The sequence below is a fragment of the Falco punctatus genome, assembly GCF_963210335.1.
Source record: "Falco punctatus genome assembly, chromosome: 2".
Lineage (NCBI taxonomy): Eukaryota > Metazoa > Chordata > Aves > Falconiformes > Falconidae > Falco > Falco punctatus.
In genome coordinates this window covers 114,834,837-114,853,870 of record NC_137581.1, presented here as the reverse complement: position 1 = coordinate 114,853,870, position 19,034 = coordinate 114,834,837, and the positions used below count along the sequence as shown (strand labels likewise).

At 40.2% G+C, this 19,034-nt stretch overlaps 1 protein-coding gene across 1 annotated transcript in view; it reads left to right on the top strand.

Moving 5' to 3' along the window:
- Positions 1-19,034, top strand: part of CRYBG3 (crystallin beta-gamma domain containing 3) — a 94,795-nt gene that overhangs the window by 12,344 nt on the left and 63,417 nt on the right. Inside the window, exons 2-3 of the mRNA XM_080374571.1 lie at positions 2,901-2,979; positions 15,185-15,621. Coding sequence (XP_080230697.1) covers positions 2,901-2,979; positions 15,185-15,621 — 516 coding nt within the window. The remainder of the gene's footprint in view (positions 1-2,900; positions 2,980-15,184; positions 15,622-19,034) is intronic.

Below are 19,034 nucleotides of genomic sequence, written 5' to 3'. Positions count from 1 at the left end.
AGAAGGGAAAAAGCCCTGAAAATCGTAGGGGATTGGTAGCGGGAAGTGATAAGCCGCACCATTTGAGCCCAACGAACATGTTCTCCTGTCCCAAGTGCTGAGTGTGGCACCAGCTACTGTCTGTGGTGTTTAGGCTGTATAAGATCATCTCGACTCTCCGGAAAAACAAAACAATTTTATCCTAAATGATCCAAGAGGCCGGTTTCCAGCAAAGCGAACTTCTGTGCTGTAAACTTCATTCATTCAGTGTGAGACTTGTTTTTGGTCGGATGCATTTAAATCTGGGTGCTGGCTAAGGGTGGCAGAGGTGCACAAAAAGCAGCTGCAGTGCTGAAGTGAGCTGCAGTGGTGATGCTTGCTTGTCCCTCCCTGTGGCATTCTTTGCCCCTTCTTCTGTGCTGCTGCAAATCAGTGCACTGTGTGCTGCATCACAGGCTGAATTTTTCCCGATGGAAACTTCTGCTCCCTCCTCGATTGTATCCAAGACCATGGCCCTGTTGGGAGCCCTGCTTGGCTGCGTTAAGTGGGGGAAGAGATAAGCCGAGTTTGAGAAGGAAGGAGTGGAAATTTTTAAAGCTGGTTCTGCTGACAAAGTCAGCATGTTGAGGAACTACACATTAAAGCAAAAGGTTAAGGAATGTAGAAACACTAGGATATAAACCATGAAAGGGTGTGAAGAATTGCTTCCAGGTTTAGGTTTATTTTGTGCTGGAAAGTAAAGTTTTGATACTTTTTTTTTTTTTTTTACATGTAGATTTTAAGATACTTAACTGAAAGAATGCAATTTTGCAGATTTGGTATGTACACTATGGAATTTATAGCAATCTGTCCAAGCCTGGCTAGCTAGAAGAAAGTAATGCAGGCATATATTTCAAATACAAAGAAGTAGGAAAGTGAAAAAAAGTTTGGGGAAAAAACATGATGTGAAGGGAAGAATATGAGCAAAACAAAGTGATAAAAGAATAGGGCACTGGTGATCTGTGCTGGCAATACTTATTAACAAAAGCAAGGATCGAATTTGTGGTCTGCAGACCAGTTCCATAAAGAGTGATATCCTGAAGCCAGGAAGACCGTGTGGTGGAAATCAAGCATATTATTCTGCTCTGAAGTACAGGGAGTTCCTGTTCATGTCAAGTGTATCAGCATCAGGAAAAGATATGCAGATTTGAGAAGGATTTTTTTTTTTTTAAGAAAAAACTATGAGGGAGAAATAGGCTGTGTGCTGAGAAGCACTTTTATTGGTGTACCAGCTTGCTCAGTAGTGATTGTGGATTGTGACATCTCCTTCATGACATGCATTAACAGCAGAAGAAATTAATAGGATAGAATATTAATTCATCTGCTCTGTCTTAACGCAGAGGCAAAGAACAGCCCAGACTTGCCTCTGATGCTGTCCCTGAAAAAGCATCTTTGTGTTTATGAATGCATTATGAACGATTACCTGAGGTGATCTGAAAGTACATGGTTTTCAACTTTAAGAGGATCTATAAAAGAGAGGAAGGTGCTTTTCTTTTGATGTATCTGAAAAGATCTGAAAGATCTTGAAAAAACTTAATTGTGGGACAGTTCTGTTCTCGTTTTTGTTCAGGGAATGTTGTCTGTGAGCAGCTGAGAGGGAAACTAACATTTAGTCAGACTGTTTTTTGTATTTTGCGTGTGTATCAAAGTATATTTAATTCAGATGTCTAATCCACAATGGGAAGAAAACCTTTCTTTTCCAAAGCCTTACACAGACGTGCTTACCTGTGGTTAACAGTCAGTAGTGGCAGGAGTACTGGTACGTGTAAATCCTTTTTCCAGACCCTAGGAGAATTTCATGAAAATGTAAATATTTTTTATTTTCATTTAAGCAGCTTTCAATTCACCTCTTCATACAAGTTCGGAAATAAGGGTTTGTGCACTTACGAGTAGTAAAGCTAGATTTCTAATTGATGAAGAAGGGTTTTTGAAGTGATAATGACTTCATTGCAATACTGACAACTTTGATATATTGGTGTAAGGTTATTTTTCTTCAGCTTGTGATATGCAATGCAAGAAGTGATGTCTGTTGTTAACATCCTCTAATGTTTTCTTTCATACATTTTTGCTTTTAAGTTGCGTGTAGCGTAATGGTTTTGATTAAAAATGTTCTCTGCTGCGCTTTGCTCAAGGATCATTTTAAGATGGCTGGGGGGAGGGGAGGGGGGCAGGAAAGATGGTTCCCTTCATTCCAAAGATGGGCTCTGAAGGAAATTTGACTAAGGTAAACTGGCAATAAGGACATATGTGACTTTGGGCTTCTGACTTTTAAAATGGAACAGCCGATTTTGCCTTGGTAATAACAACATGCCTGTTGTCCCCTTTCTAAAATTTCTTCTGAATTTGCCTGCAAAGCCCCATTAGGTGTGTTTGGTAATGATCTGTTTCCTGTAGTGGAATCATCACAAAATGCAGCTGTCTGCCCTGAGTATGTTCCACTCAATCACAGTCCTCAGTATAAGGACTGGGAGTACCCTCTAACTGCCAGGTGTGCCAGATAGAGCTGTGGCAACAAATGCTGCTGTAGTAGATGATTGATCAACTATAGTATCATTTTTCCAGCAGAAAATAATCCATACACTGCATGGAAAGCTTGGGTTTTTTCAGCTGGAAGAGGTGAAATGCTGTGTGCCATTTCTGAATGCTTGAGTTTGAAAACCTCTATATGAAATGAAACAGGCATTTTGCTTCATCTTCAGCTTTTTGGGGCATAGCTTTTTCCATTACAATATGTGCAGAATATGGGCTATGGTTTGGAAAATAAGTTCTTCTGTCCTTTTCAGTTAATGCTCTGGTGTTTAAATTGAATGATACTGTGTTGACTGTCAGGTAGATTTGAATAATGCAAGTCCTCAGTATGATAAAATATCTTTGTTTTTCAGTTCTGAAAACAAAGGGAGTGAAGCCATAAATTTAAAGAGCAACCAAAAGGAAAGCACAACTCAGCCTGCAGTTTTGAAGGTACGGTTTTTATTTACTAATATTTAATTGAGCTAAAGCCTACCACCTGTGCTTGTGACTACTTGCTAGTGTTGTGATGTTGGATGTATTCCTGCACTGTAATGCAGCACCTGGTTGCCATATTATGGGTTAATCCATTATACCAGGGTACTTACACACATGCAGAGGACAGAAAAACTGTCTACTTTTGTATTCTTAAAACAAAATTCACATCTTTACTTACATTAAGGAAGTGGGAGTCTAGTGCTAATTCTACATGCAGTTAGCCAGTGAAGAAGGAAGCTAAAATTTTTATCTAACAATGGTTTCAGGCATTCCTCTAAAGCACCATTTCTGTATCATTTATGAAGATCTAACTAGCAAGTCTTTGCCTGCCTGAAGGTCCACTGGTTGCCAGCCAAAACACTGTTAAGATCTTCCTGTTGACAGTCATATGCATGTTGGCTGTTTTTCACCAGTGTTATCCGTGCTTGTAAGCATGTAAGCGTTGTAAGCATCTCTGTAAGCATTTTACTGGAGAGGAAAAAAAAAAAAAAAAAGGACATGCTTCTCTGCGAACAGGACTTTCTCCTATGTCCCTTGACAAAAAGTGGTGGTTGCCTATAAAGTTGTCTTTAGATTCAGTCAAATATCATAAATGATTATGTTGAGGACAGGGCCTGGTGATAACAGCCGTCTTTGCTGCTGTCACATCATGCCCTGCACAGAGCCATTGGAGCAGTTCATTCACTAAGTACTTTAGCTTGTTTGGTTTTGGTTTTTTTTTTTAAAAAAAACCCAACTTTTCTTTTTAGCACTTTTCCTAGTCATTTTATTTTAGTGCAGATAGTACTTGGCTACTTACCTAAAAGTGCTAGATTAGTCTGCCAGATTTACTTGGAGATGCAGTAGGCTTTTCAAACACTGAATCTGATATTTCTATCCTGTATTGCATTTATTGAGCACTAATGGTATATGGAGTAGGAAGCAATCTGCTTCCTTTGTGGCCTATAGGCTCTGTGTAGTTGCGTCTTCACTATCTGGGGACCGTTTGTTTAGGCTTTGCCAAAGGTGAGGGGACATGGCAGCTGCCTCTGCAAAGACCCAGTTTGGTCCAGCAGGGTTATTAGCTCAAGAACAATTCCATGTTGAATGTAGTTTATCTGCATCAAGGTGAGTAACAGTGTGATGATGTTTGTTCAGAAGCCCTGTGGATTCAAGCCAACTCTGCCAGTTCTGAGCTCCTGGAAGATGCCACTGAATGGCCTCCTGTACATTTAGCGTACGTGCACAGGACTCCAACACCAGGAATTGCTTAAAAGGAAGCATGAAGAGGGCTAGGTCTCAAGCAGGGTGCATACTTGGAGCAAAGGGAGCATATCAGGTTTGAATTACCTAAGAGTGTTTCTTTCTTGCCAAAAACTAAATCTCATTTACTTTCTAATTTAAAAGAGCCCAAATTCAGAATCTTTCTCACTGAATCTAGATTTGTTGCAGTAAAGTCTTCTACTCGGAAACTGTGCTTCTGTAATACTGCACTAAAAGTCGGTGCCAATATTAATGCTGTGAAATTTTGTTCCAAATGTCTGGCCTGTTTTCTTTGCCTTGCCATAACTTTTTATTTACTTATATGGTCTTTAACCTATGTTTAGAAGTCTAAAGCATTACAGTGTACATTACATTACCTTTGAAATAACACTGGGTGTTTGTATAGGCTTTAGAAGAAAGGTGCGGTTTTCACATTACCAGAATGTGCTGGCTGTTCAACTGTACTGAGAGCTTCCTGTCTGACTGACTTCCCTCTTTCTTAAGCTGATCAAAAACCTTCAGATACACTTGAACAGTTTCATATGCATAGTAATGAGTACTTTTAGAACTATAGTTTTACATCTTGTGTGCACTGAAATTACAACTAGATAGTAAAAACTGATTACAGGGAGGTGGAGAAAGTAATTTATTTTCTACTGCTTGCTGGTGTGTGTTCCCCTTTTCTTTTTCTTTTTTTTTTTTTTTGAAGAAAATATTTCAATTTCCACCTCCACTGCTCCCTACAATACACACTTGGATTTTGATAACACCCCAGTGCCTAGTGCCTGACCTTGGCCAAAATAAACTGTCTTGTGCAAAGATCACTCGAATGCAGCTGAACAGTTGGAGACATCTGAGATTTTCATATGAAAGGGATAATGTATGATATTGAAAGACATTCCAGTTCAATTCACTGACTCATCAAGGTTACTATGGGCTGAAAAAAAATGTTTTGTTGTTATGGAAAATGTACCTTGTGAGGAATGTCTAAATCTGTGTACTTACATGGATCGGGTTCAGGCAGGTTCCTGTACATGCCCATGTCTCTGCACTGTGCTTCTACCTTGTCATTTCAGGTGGATGGTGACCAAAAGTTGAAACCGTACTGTGTGTGTCACCAAGTTAGTGAGTTATCATGTTTCTGATAGACTTACGTGTAGACTTACGTGCTGTGATTTTGTATATTCATTGACTGTCTCAGCAGGAGGCTGGGGCAGCTGTAAGTCCGATTCAGCAGCAGTGGTCGGACAGCTAAACTATAGCTGACATGCTGAGCTACGGTAGCTCTTTGGCTCTTCAGAGCACTTTGGTTACCAGTTCTGTAATTCACCCCAGCTATTTTTTTCCCTGCAATGAGGTCTTTAGCTCAGTGGGGAAGGAGACAATATTTTAATACTCATCTTATGCAAATACAAAGCCTGATCTTTCTGTGCAAAGGTGACTATCAATCATCACTTGATCACTTTTGAGAAAGTATTACTGAAATATATTTGCCGGGTCTATTAATTCATTGCCAGAATACACAGTCACCCCCCAGTATTATTTACAGCTTCTGTTTTGCTTGTTTCTTTGAATTAGAGCTCTTTCTGAGTAAACACTCCATTTGAGTGATGTGATTGTTGAACAGATGATTGTGTGGATGTAAACAGTTCTTGAACTTCATGCTTAGGGTTCTAAGTATCTGCATTACATGGTGTCCAGGTCGTGCTAGTATATCATTAACCTCACATTTAGCGCTACAGGGACTTTGTTTTTAAAAGGAATATTGCAACAGTGCTTCCTGCAAAAGTTTCACATACTTTTGCTTTTGATAATGCCCTTAAAACAGAGGTTTATAACCGGTTGTCCCACTGTTAGTTGGATTGTGTGGAACAGCTACCAAATAAGCTAACACCGCTACTGTAGCAAGCCATGTGCCAGAGAATGTCATGTTAATACAGTTTCGAAGAAATTATGCAACATCTTGTTGGATGTGCTTGTGCTGCAAGTCTAACCTGGCTCCTGCCTGTATTACCATGTAGTCGCAGCGGTGAGAGGCGCTTGGGTTAGTTGCAGTAGTAGTGGATGGCTTAGGTCCCAGGCTTGCCCTGTCCGGGGCTTTCATCCATCTGAAGTCTTTGCCATGACAGTGTGGGCAAACTCACTTGCCTGCTGATCATCCCCCGATATCCTTCCTGTAGCGGTGCATGGAGGAAATACCACATTATCCCATAACTGATTAGGAAGAAATTCTTAAGCATCTCAGCACAGGAACTACTATGTGAGCTCTGTCGGGCAAATGCAGAAGTTTGAAGAAGTAGATGCATATATGATATACCAAATGTGTAATTTAGACTTCAGTATTTCAATAGCATTAAATATTTAATAATTTGACCCGTAGGCTCAAGCCTGGGCACTAGTCACCTGGGTTAACTAGAGGCAGTATCAACCTTCATAGAAAACACAGGAGCAGAAAGTACTGTGCGGATTATCTAGCCCACTGCGCTGCCCCAAGGTGAGATCCCTTTATCTACCTGATAGAAGTTTGTCTAACTTGTTCTCAAAGACCTCCAGGGATGGAGATCTCCAAGATCTCAGCAACTTCACCAGACAACTGTTCTACTGCTTTCATAAACCTTGTAATTACAAAGTCTTTTTCTTAACATCCCATCTAAAGCTTCCTTACTACAAATTAAACCTGTTGCTAATTGTCCTCTGACAAGTACTCTTGTATACTGTGGAGATGGAGATGTGATTATTCTGTAGCCCTGCTTTCCCACATTAATTTCAAGGTAACATAAAGATGGTTCTATTTAAACAGGAGACATATTAAAATTTGATGGAAAGGTCTGCAATTTATGTGATAAGATGGAGACAGATTCTTTTTGGAGTTGCAACAAATAGGAGAAGAGGCAACGGGCGCTAGTTGGAACATGAGAAATTCCAGTCACCTGTAAGATTTTTTTGTTTGTTCTTTTTTTCTTTTCCTTTTCCCCCCTTTAAAAAAAGCGTGGTCAGATATTGGAACATGTTGCCCAAAGATGTTGCAGAATCTTCATCCTTGGAAATACTCAAAACACAGCTGGGTGAAGCCCTGCTCTAACTGGAGCTGCTTTGAGCAGGAGATTAGACTACATGACCTCCCCAGCCACATTCCTTTCAGCCTAATTTGCTCTGTAATTCTCTGTCACATCATTTTTCATCTGGTGTGTGAGCTCACATAAGTTTTTTTTTTAAAAAAAATGCCATGAACTTGCTGAATATATATAGCTATTCTTACTGAATGTCCCTAATTCTGACTTTATAATTAGTTTCAAGTTCTACACAAAGTTAGAAATCAAAATTAAGCCCAGTGGCTTAGTTACCCACATACATTTCCATATAGCATGGGGGGGTTTATATTGTCATTGTTTTATTTTATGTTGTCTGTCTTCATATGAACATTACCAAAGTAATGTCTGCTCAGCCTGTGTGTGGATGCCTGCTGAATGCCTGTGTCTTAGACCCAGTAATTAGAAATCAGAGAGACGGATTCTTTGTCTTTTGGGAGTCAAGGGAGGTGGCCTATTGCTGGCAATCATGAATTTTTGGAAAATCTGAGAGTTACCTTTAAAGATTGTTGCCGACCACAACAAGTGAAAAGCAAAACCAGAATGGTTTTAGAGTTTGCATGACCAGGATTTCCCTTGTGGAACCTGGAAGCAGATCTTTTTCTCTTTGACAATGATGTAGACTCTTGTTGAAATGGAATTTCATAGGCGTACATAGTACCTCCTGGTTTCCCAGGATGCCTTGTTGAATTAATGGTGTTATCAGCTGTATGTGTTCAGGAAGATATTTCAAGATCATCCTATCTAAAATCTTGGTAAATTCCTTTATCATACTGAAGATTTTTAGAAAGGATGAGCCTGAAATAGAGCTCTCTACTACTTCAGTTCTTCAAAGAAAGGGTCTTGAGCAGGAAACTTCGCTTCTGAATGGGTGGGGGGAAAAAGGGGGGGGAGGAGGTTAAACCTTGCTCAGTCAGGCACAGAAAACTGCTGAGACAGCAGATGAGAAGCAGAAGCTGGTGCCAGGTGCTGTAGGCTGCCAGTAGGATGTAAGTATGGGTGGAAATTGCACTGTCTGACCCCATTCTCAGTGTATTGCCTGCTTGTGCACACCTTCTGCATTGGGAAGGTGAATTTCACCTTTATTTTTTTAATCTGTTTTCAAATAGCAGGGAATAATTGAGTAAAAGAGGATTAAAATTATTTCACTTTTGTGAAATCATTTTCACTAGAAGGCAATAGAAGTGTAATACTGGGAGAATTTAGAGGAAAGAACAGAAGTAAGATCGACAATTAAATTCTGTTGTCTCTGGCTCCATGCTAGACCTTGTAGTAGTAAGGCAATGGTTACATGCTAAGAAATGAGTACAATTCTTAACCTTCAATCACAGCTTTACAGTAATTTCAGGAGAAAATTCAGAAGGGAGAAAATTTAAACTCTGCAAATGGTGTAAACAGAATTTTTTAAATCATAAAGTGAACTGCCATTCTAGAGACTTTCACTGAGTTTACAATTCTTTACAATTCCCTGTAAAGGTGACCTAACAGAAACTTTACTTCATATTGTACCTCCTTCTTCCTCTACCTTTTCATTTGAAGTGTTCACCTTTACCACTTCGGGTTTTTTTCTTTGCTCGGGGAAGGTGAGTCTGGATGCTTCCTCTGGTTTTAAGAGACCATTATAGAGTTTCAGAGAGTGTTTGTTTCATCTTTTCTTTACTCATCTGACAAATTAAATTTACATTAAGGACTCCTTGGTGTTTCAAGAATTCAAATGGGATAAACAAATTTTTAAAGTCACAATGCTGAACTTTCAACGGAGGCAGTTGTCTTTCCAAATGGTAAATGTTAAATAGTAATTGAATTTAAAGAGGTTTATTTTTAAAAATGCAAAACTGGTACAGTTTAACTAGAAGTCCATTCCTGTTTAACTTTTAGCCCAATTATGAAGATGCCATGATTTCCTTAGTTTTCTAGTTACTCTTGTCTTCCGGGGTTGTCATGACCTGATTTTTTTCATGTCAAAACACGCAGGGAAAGGAGGATGTGGAAGGAAAACATCACAGTATAAAAAAGCCAAAATATTCAGAGGTTCAAAGCACAGATTGCTTGTAGAGATGGAGAACTCACCTTTAACTTAAATCCCCCCAAAGCCTGAAGGCTGTCTTTATTAATCTTTGGGGTTTTGCTTTTTTGTGATTGTTTAAAAGGTGTTTTTTAGTTAAGACTAAACAGTTTTTGACAATGGTGGAGCTCCCTTGCATCTTCTCCAACCCCACTCTAATTACTGGCATAAATAGGAAAACCCCGCTTTGCATGTTTTTTTAAATCCATTTTTCTCATGGACTCTAGCAACAGTGGACTTTTAGGAGTTCTGTGCTTATTCTGTATTTCACATTCTGATAGTACATTTTTCCTGATTTTTTTTTTTTTTTTTTTTAATATTATGACAGTTTTCTTAAACAAGTCTTGTTCCTAATCTATGTCTCACTATGTCTGGTTCTTTTAATTGGGTTTCTGTATGCATTGCCTCCTGTTGGTTGGGAATGCCCAACTTCTTTTCCTCACAGTAGCTGGAAAAAAAAAAAAGCTTATTCGTGTGTGGATTGACTGTACCTCAGCATGTCCCACTCATTGCAAACAAGTGGGCGATCACACCAAAGATGCTTTAGCTTCCCAGAGAAGGGAAATCTGCTGAAGAACATACAGTAGTGATTCATTGCGAGGATGTGCTAGTCTGCCAGCAACTGGAGCTATTTCGGTGTGGATTTTGTTTAGCATACAATGTTTACATACTGTATCACTGTTCAAATTAAATGGGATGCTCATAATTGTTAAATGAAATGCAACCGTCTTAGCTATGTTGAAAGGTCACAGTCAAGGCTAGGAACATGGTTAATTTTCCAGTATTAGAGGGAGCAATGCCTAAATGTACTACTTTGTGCACCCAACACTTTAATCTGAAGCTCTTAAACTATTTCTGCTTGCTAGCAAACAGAAATTCTGGAGTAGTGCTCTGACTGTTTCTCAGATGAATAAATTGGGATGTTGTGGTTAAATGGTTTGTTGAAGGTCCCTGGGGTGAATCACTGATGATCCTAAAATCCTGATGACTGGCCATCCTCTCTCACGGGTGCAGGTGGGATGGGGTGGTTCAAGTACAGGAGTATATCTGCACGATATGCAGAATGTCTCCACCAGCAGCTCCCAGTGCGGCAGGACAGGCGGTCTGTGAGAGGTCTCCATGCAGCTGTCTAGAGTTTCTGCTTTGTGATGAGCCTGTATTCGTGGGGAGTGAAATTCGAAATGTCTGGCTGTTGTGGCTGGAAGCTAATTCTGTGTTCACAGAGATCTTTGTTTTAGTGCTGTTAATGTTTTCATTTCATTCACTTGTTAGGGCAATAAAAGAGACTGTATCCTTGGCAGACAGACATAACCCCTGCCAAATGAGAACCTCTGGCAATTTGAACTTTTGCCACCCGACTGCCAAGAGACGGTGGCTACCGGGGCGGCTGTTCCCAGCTGGTAGGGAGGTGAGGCGAACCTGGCAAAGCAATCCCTCTTCCAGGTGCTTGTTGCACCGCTGGAGCTGCTCTCTGCCCTTCAGGGGGGCTGTTCACGCTGGCAGCAGCCCCTGTGCCTGACTGCCTAGGTGCACTTGGGCTTTGGGCGTATGTCTGTGCTACAGTCGGGGTGGATTACAGCTTGGAAAGCATACCTAATCTACCATGGAATAAATTAGCTCAGATAAGAATCACACTTGAGACATGACATCACGGGCTTATGTTCTGAGTCCGAGCTGCCAGGCTTCTCTGCAGTGGTTGCTTCAGCAAGGTGGGACCACGCTATCTGACTGCACGGTAGGTACAGCTTTGGTTATTGCTGCAGTCTCTTCAGTCACCTGATTTAAGTCATAATCTTGTTTCACGCTCTGCTGAGCTTCCCCTCTGCACTGGCTCTGGTTGCATGTGAGGTCACAGGACCATAAGATAATTCAGGCTGAAGGAATGCCAGGATGTCATCTAGCCCAGCTTCCCACTTAAGGCAGGCGCAGCTATAAGGTCAGGCCAGGTTACCCAGGGCTTGCCCAGTGAAACTTTAGGTAACAAGTTGGTAAAGGAATAAAAGCTAATTAAAGCTTTTTTGGAGCATGTCACAAGGAGGTGGACAAGCTCATGGAGAGTAGAGAAAGAGTCAAGGGGAAGGCTGATAGCAGTATACAAAAGAAGCAAGAAGACATTTCCCCTTGCATCAGCAAGTATCTCAACGGGGACCTGGCAGGTAGGTTTTAATCCAGAAACTACTGTTTGTGCGATAAGCCTGAGAAACTGTTCAGACTGCTGTGACACTAGAAGATGATTATTTTAACTGATGACATGAATAGGAGAGTCACTGGTATTTTTCCAGTGATGTGAATATCAAACTGCTCAAGCTTGTTCGCCACACAGATGGAACTGCTCTGTCGAGGTCAACTGAAGGCCCTGACTCAAAAACTGGTGGGATATACCAGGGAAAGGATTACTTTGCCTATACCCTACACCCTTGTCTTTTTTTCCCTGAGTATTTTCTCAGGGCTTCTGTCAGAGCTGAGCTTGGAGAGAGATACGAGAAATAAGTGAAAGTTACCGTCACACTGCCTCATGGAATCGCTGTTTGGCTGTGTTTGTCAGGTGCTAGTGCCTGCAGGTTCCTGCCGTGTTAAAGGCTTACTGGCTTTACAGATCATGTGCTTTTGTCCCGATAACTTGAATGTGGCATTATCTTCAAACACACACTTCAAAATCTGTAGCAGGAGCGGTTTTGTTTGTATAATGCCTAAACAGTGGTTCAGACTTCGAACTGAGATTCTTTGGGCAAATGATGAAGCAGCAATAGCTCGTGCTGTCTTTCATAGCAAAGTGGAGCAGGAGGGAGCCTATATGGAGAGTAGGATCGATTGTATTGAAGGGAAGAAAGAAGGATTTGCATAGTTTCTGTGTTGGGACTTAATATCCGTGTCTGTCTTCAAGTAAGCACAGTGTAAATGTTCTCCAGGGCTTTTTTTTATGCAAGACACTATTTACGGTTAAAGGTATGGAAGGACCCTTTCATATTAAAACTTCCTGTTCTTTTGATTTACCAGAAGTTAAGTAAGGAAACGAAGATTAAAGACGGAGGGAAGTCTAAATAGATTTCTGTTTCTGGAAACAGAGACTACAAAACAGCTTTTCATGCAAGGCATAAATTATGCTCACAAATAAACAGCACAGTCTTTACAAGCGTTATGTCTCGGAGCTGCTAGGGGAAGAGTTTCACATGTAGAGATTTAGCCATATTTGAAGTCTCAGTTCCTAACAGGAAAAAACCCCAGTAGTTCCCGAATAAAAATGACTTTAAAAAAAACCCAACAAGCAACCAACAAAAACACATAATACTAAACTGTTGACAAGTTTCAAATGTAATATTTTATTTTATAGTTAATGCATTTAGCTGTTAACTTCATAGATACTGTAGTAATTAATATAAATGTTTGTAGTCCATAATAGTTATATCTGCAGAGAAAATAATAAGATGTGTGCACTTCCTGCACCGAGATACTTTTTTAACTGACAGATTTGTGTGAATGATATGAACCGCAAAACAAGGGAGAAACTCTGCCTGGTATTGAAGAATGCGGAGGTATTTTTCAAAGTGAAGGAAGAAACTACGACAGTAGAACTTTGAAGTTGACTATGGTGACTCATTCATTCATGTCTTACCAAATTTTGGAAATGAATTTTTTTCTTGTGTCTGTTTTGGTTTTTGTTACGCAAAGTATTTAGTTCCTATGAGGTAAAGTTAATTGTACCAGCGATTCATCTTAGGTTTGCATGTTCCTTACGCAGTTTGCCTCGTACTGAAGATAGCAGCCAGCACTGCGGAACCTCTGTAAGCTGTGCTGTTGTCTTCATTTCCAGTGGTGGGTTTGGGTAGAGTTGACTTGTAAAGTAGTAAATACCTGAATACTGCAGGGATGACTACATCCCTTTGGGATGCATCAGCTGCTGATGAGTGCAGTATGTGGGGAAGCAGGTGGGACCAAAAAAGCTGGAGTTTGACTCAGCCCACTTTTGAAAGTTTACTTTAGTGTGGTTGTTTGTGTCTTGCCAGTGTGAAGAAAATAGAAGTTTGTATGGATTTCTCAAGAACAAATTAGTGCCATTCAACTTCTGTCCTCACATAAACAATTCAATTTTCAACACATATATCTGATCGCTTAATACTAAGCAATTGCATCTATTCTTTGTATGAAAAAGGTGAAAAAATATTGCTTAAAGATCAAAGACCCACTGCTCCAGTATCACTAGGCATAACTTGCAAGTTTTTAAGAAATTACTGTTTCCCAAGGATTAAACTTTGTTCATTAAAACGCTTTTTTTCATCGTTAACATGATACTAGATGGAATATTCAAATAAGCCTACTTGTTTATTTTAGTTTACTTGAACAAGTATGTCTTAAAATTGAAATAGGATTAGTGACCTAATGAAAATAGTAGCTCTCTGCATAGATTGGATGGGTAGGTGTTATCCAATTTTAAATAATTACTCTTATCCAAAGATATTGTTGACACAACTTAAATTTGCATAGGACCTTTTGTTCATGTTCTCCTTTCCCAATCCTGTTGAGCAGAATAGATTTCATCTAAGAAAACCTGGGGTAACTTTATTCTGTTTAAATAAACTGGGTTGAATCAGAGATTGAAATTGCAAGGATTGTACCGTAAAGATAAAATAGGCAGCACAGCATATGGCACCCGCTGTGAAGGGTGGGGATGGGTGAGAGGTGCTCCCCAGCACATTTTAGGCCAGGGAAAAAGCATTTTCAGATTGTGAAGCTGAAAATGGCATTACATGTGGTGTTTGTGAAGCCTACCGGTGAAGTTGCATCATCCTTTGGGGCAGATGGTCATGGTAGAAGTAGCATGGGCTTGGGCAGAGGTTCTTGGGTCTGCAAGAGAAGCTGACACGGAGGAAATTCAAGGGCATAAACTGGTGAGGACCAGAGCTTTTGTTGCCGCGGGGGTAGGTGCTCAGCAGAGTTGAGGGAAGAAATGAACAGGTGGTTTAAATGAAGTGAAGCTCTGCCTTAGTATTAATTACTTTCAGTTAGCTGATGGCCAGTTCAGAAGGTCCTGGGTGCAGGGGTGGTGGTGTGTAGGACTTTGGCTGTATGGAAGACTGTGCAGTTTGAGCATGGTAGACTATGGAGCTGTGTGAGGCTGCAAATAGATTTGGAAATAGAGTTGTGCAGTTAATTGGCTGTAGAGTTGAAGGAAGGCTGGCCAAAGGGTGCAGTGTGGGGTTGCTAAGCATAGCGGGTAGGATTAGTCTCTGGGTTGTGATTAGAGTTTATTTTATCCAAATTCTGTTCTTGATTCTCCTGTTCTTTTTACAATGGCAGGCTACCCCATGTTTAAGGCTATGGTACATTTGTGTTTTGCTGTGGTGTTCTTGGGTATATTTGCAAGCTGAAAACTGTTCATCTCCCAAGTGCGTAGAAGTTTGCTTGTGAAGTTGTGCTTTTTGAGCAGATCAGAGTCTAAAGGATGAAAAATTGCCCCTTGCTTCTTCCTTGATTTTTTTTTCTGTCAGTTGAAGGAATTGTTCTCCATTTGTCTTCTGTACTTCCACAGCAGCTGTTTTGTAAGTCTTCTAGCCTATGTAGTCCTTTTGTTTTTTTGTAGAAAGGTACCTCTTTAGTACAAAAAAAAGGAGAAGAGAGCCCAGGGCTTTGATCTTGAAATGGACCTTTAAACAACAAATCTCCTCAAAGGAATATATCGCATAGGAGCAAACTAAAATTAAGGAATTTGGGAATGTGGGAAAATGACAGGAAACATCTCTTTATGTGCTTCTTGTATTTATCTTAGGTTTGTCAAAATGAAGAGAAGAATCGTTCCACAGAGGAGCTTAGCAAGTCTGAAATCCAGGAGGAGCTGAAAAAGGCTAACAGCCTTCCTAGTTTGACTCCTGGAATCAAAACAGCAGATAAAGACAAGCAACCCCGAGAAGGCTTTTTTCATTTTCTTGGAAGCTTATTTAATATTGCAACAAAATCTTCTTTGGTGGAATCTAAACCTTCTACCTTTCAAGATGAACCCAACAGATGTGAAAAGGATTTACAGAACACAAATACCCTTCCGGAGAACGTGCAGCCAAAGCATCTGAAAATTGAAGAGCCTATCTGTTCTACAGCTAGAATAAAAGAAGATTCTGTAAATGAAGATGATGCCATCTTAAATAGTATCAGGAAAGATATCTCACAGGATCTGCAGGGAGGCTGGAAACGATCTGCCGATGCACAAAAGTAAGTTTTATAGTTTAGTATTAAATATGTTGATGTTGGTGCATGTGTGTGCACACAGGACTACCTTGTCTAAGTTCTGCTGACTGTGTGACAAATGACTGTCATTTGTAAGGATGGTTGGAGTGTCCCTGACTTGATTTTATGCAAAACTATAGTAGCAACTATCTTAAATAAATGAGGAGATTGACTGCAACAAAATAAAACTTTAAAGAAGGCTTTCTAGAAGTCTCTTGACCATGGATAGATCCAGTGTAGATCCATCTAAGTGATAGAGGTTAAAGATGTGGCATTTAGAAATACATTCAGTATTGTGGATCTACTGAAAAAAAAAAAAAAAGTGAGAAGAGCTTACTTCTGTCCATATTGTGGGCTAAATAAAGGTTTGAGTATTTATCTTTTTTGTATCTCACTAGTTCAGTGGTTTTACTTCTGCAAGTAAGGTTTCCTCATTTTTAAACTATCTTTTCTGGTTTATTTGACCTGATGATTTTTGCTTCTGTGTTTTGTTTCCCCTTGTTCTTTGGGGTTTTCTTGTAATGTTACATAAAACACACTGTTAGTCTGAATGTGGAACATCCTTAACAGTTCTGTAATATTTCCAAAAAAATGGTGCCAAGGGCACGAATGTGAGCTCGAGAGTAGAAAAGCAAAAACATTGGCTGTGGTCCACACTGTATGTTACAAAATCTTTCTGACCGTGGCATAAACATAGGTAATAGTATGCCATAAACATCTGTGGCTGTTGTGTTGACTGTTTGATTATATGTGGGGCAGTACAGTGTGAGTTTGGAGTTAGGTGTGTACGTATGCATGTGGTACCTGTCCAGTTTTTGATAGTTGTGTAGAATATGGACTTGTCCACACGCAATGAATTCGTAAGTGATGTTTACTCAGATTTTCAATACTGCCCAGGATAACTTTTTCAAATTTAAGCCAAAAATAATCATTTGGGGTAACCAGTAAGTCTGTCACCATGCTTGTACTTGTATTGCAGAATGAATGGATGTACGGAGAAAAAACACCTTTTTTTTTTTTTTTTTTTTTTTTTTCCTTTGAAGTTTTAAAATTTGAGTTGCGCTCAGTGTATTTATTTTTGGCATATGAAGTGTTTCATCTGCATATAGGAGGTCAGAGATTCCCAAAGTAGCTGCCTAATGAATTTCACTTCCATACTGGGGATGTCTCCGGCACTGTGTCCTCATTTATTATTCAGTAGACTTGCGATTTGAGGCATCTGTCATTGGCCTTTATATTATAAATGTAACGGCCGATCAGGATATGAATAGGGGATGTGATACCTATTCAGGTGAACTTAAGACTGTAGTTCCACTACCAAAATACAGTACTGCTTGTAATTAATAATAATAATGGTTGTATTCTGGTTTGGGGTGTGATGTGGTCGCCTGGTTTTTATTACAGAACCTTACCGTAGTCACACACATCTGACTGAAGCTTTTTCCAAGCTGCGTGTTGCAGCCCAGCACCACCGTATCGATTGATCTAAAAGAAAAGTTCTTCTTCCCTCAGTTGTTATCTGGAGAGGCCTAGGAGCGTTACATTGTTGAGTCTTAATTCCTGAACAAACCACGTATTCCTTAAAGCCTTGGACAGGCTGGCTTGCTGCATGTCTCTTGCTGCGATTTGCTGTTTCAGTAGTATAATCTGGAAACCTGCAGGTAAATGGCGTGCCGTTGTGCCAGGGGCTGTGCAGACACACAAGAAAAGTCACTCCGTGCCTCAAAGAGAAAAAAGACAGTAGGCATTAATAGATCTTTTTCGCTTTTTACTTTGTTCCATGTAGTTTCTTCCATATTGTCTCTCAGCGTGCTTTCGGCTGTACTTCAGCTATCCACAGCTACTGGTTGTATCCTTCACTTTGCAGTGGCAGTCTGTCCTCCGGGCAGTTGTCTTTTTCTTATTGTCTTCGCCAGCAAAGTCAGTCCTCTTAGACGCTGTGCTCCTCTAACTTACCTTGGGTGTCTCCTGCCTGTTCAGACAAATGGGAATCTCGGAGATTTGCTGCAGGCCCCCAGAGTGTGGTGAAATAAACACCAAACATGGCCATCGGAGCCTGCACTAAGTAGATGAGAGGCAGCCGTGGCCAGCCCCTTGCAAAGTCAGTCTCTCTCCCTCTCTCCATCCCCCCCACACACCCCCAATGCAATAAGGAGCTGATGCACGTCTTTCCTTCCAGGTAGAAACCTCTGACTTCTGCTGGCTTTTCAAAATGTATGCATGAGCCTTGGTTTGATTTTCCTGTTTTATTGGCGCCTACAGGCCTGTGAATAGCAGCGGTGGAAGTGGCAGAAAGTCATGGTATTTTTTTGCTGCCCCCTTGAGCAGTAAACTGGTAAGGTGCTGAGCAGTCTGTATGCACAGTTTAGAGGGTCCAGATGGTCCCAGTCTTCACTTGCTTGTTGGAAATCCTTCTTCAGAACAACATTGATTAGTAAGCTTGGCATTAATAAAAGCTTATAGAGTTCAGAAGATGTGGTTATTAACTCACTGAAGTGACCTCCTTGCTCTGTGCAAGTATTTTTGAGTTACTTTAGTTTCCTTGAAATCAGAGTTGGAGGTGGCATTTTCAGTTGACCATATCTTGACAATTGTCCCATGTTGTTAGATAACCTGTGCAAATCAGTGTAGATTTTTTTCAGTATAATTTACCTGTCTCATGGTCAGGCAAGCATATGAAAATGTGTGTTGCTAGTTTTGGAGGTAGGGGTAAGTCAGTCAGTATGCAGATTGAAGTTTTCCAGTGGAAAATTACTTTTTTAAATGGAAGAAAATTGAGGGGGGGGGGGGTTGTAGCTGTTGTAAAATCAGGCAAACATTAAACCAGTCATTTTCCTTTTAAGCTCATTCTCAAAGGTACTGTGTACATTTTGCCCTTTTTGGCTCAGGATACAAACAAGTTAGGCAATCTGTGTAACTTTCGTGTGTGTTTTTCTCTGCCTGACCACACAATGTGAACTGTGTTTTGAAGCAATTAGTAAAGAGAAATGGAGATGGAAATGTGGAAGCAGAGGTTTGCACTGTTTACCTTTTAAAAAGCTTGACTTGAGGATACCTCTTTTTTCTGTTATGGAAGGGATTATGCTGGGTTTGTTCTCTTTTAGTTTATAAATTTAAAAAACGTAGAGCAGATTTTTCTTTTCAGTACTAGCTAGCTAGTTTACTAAATATTAACTAACTGGTATTCATTTAGCATAGTTAAACTGTAAAAGTGCTCCCGATTGCTGACAGTTTGCCAGATAGTTTTGTAGAAATTATTAAGAAGTCATTGAAGGTGGGTGCTAAAAACATATGAATAACGATGGGGGGAAGATGTAGCACAAAGGAACAGGAAGGTCCATGGGTACCATGAAGGTAAGGGATGGTGATCTTTTGTGAATCTCTCGATGTGCTAGTGA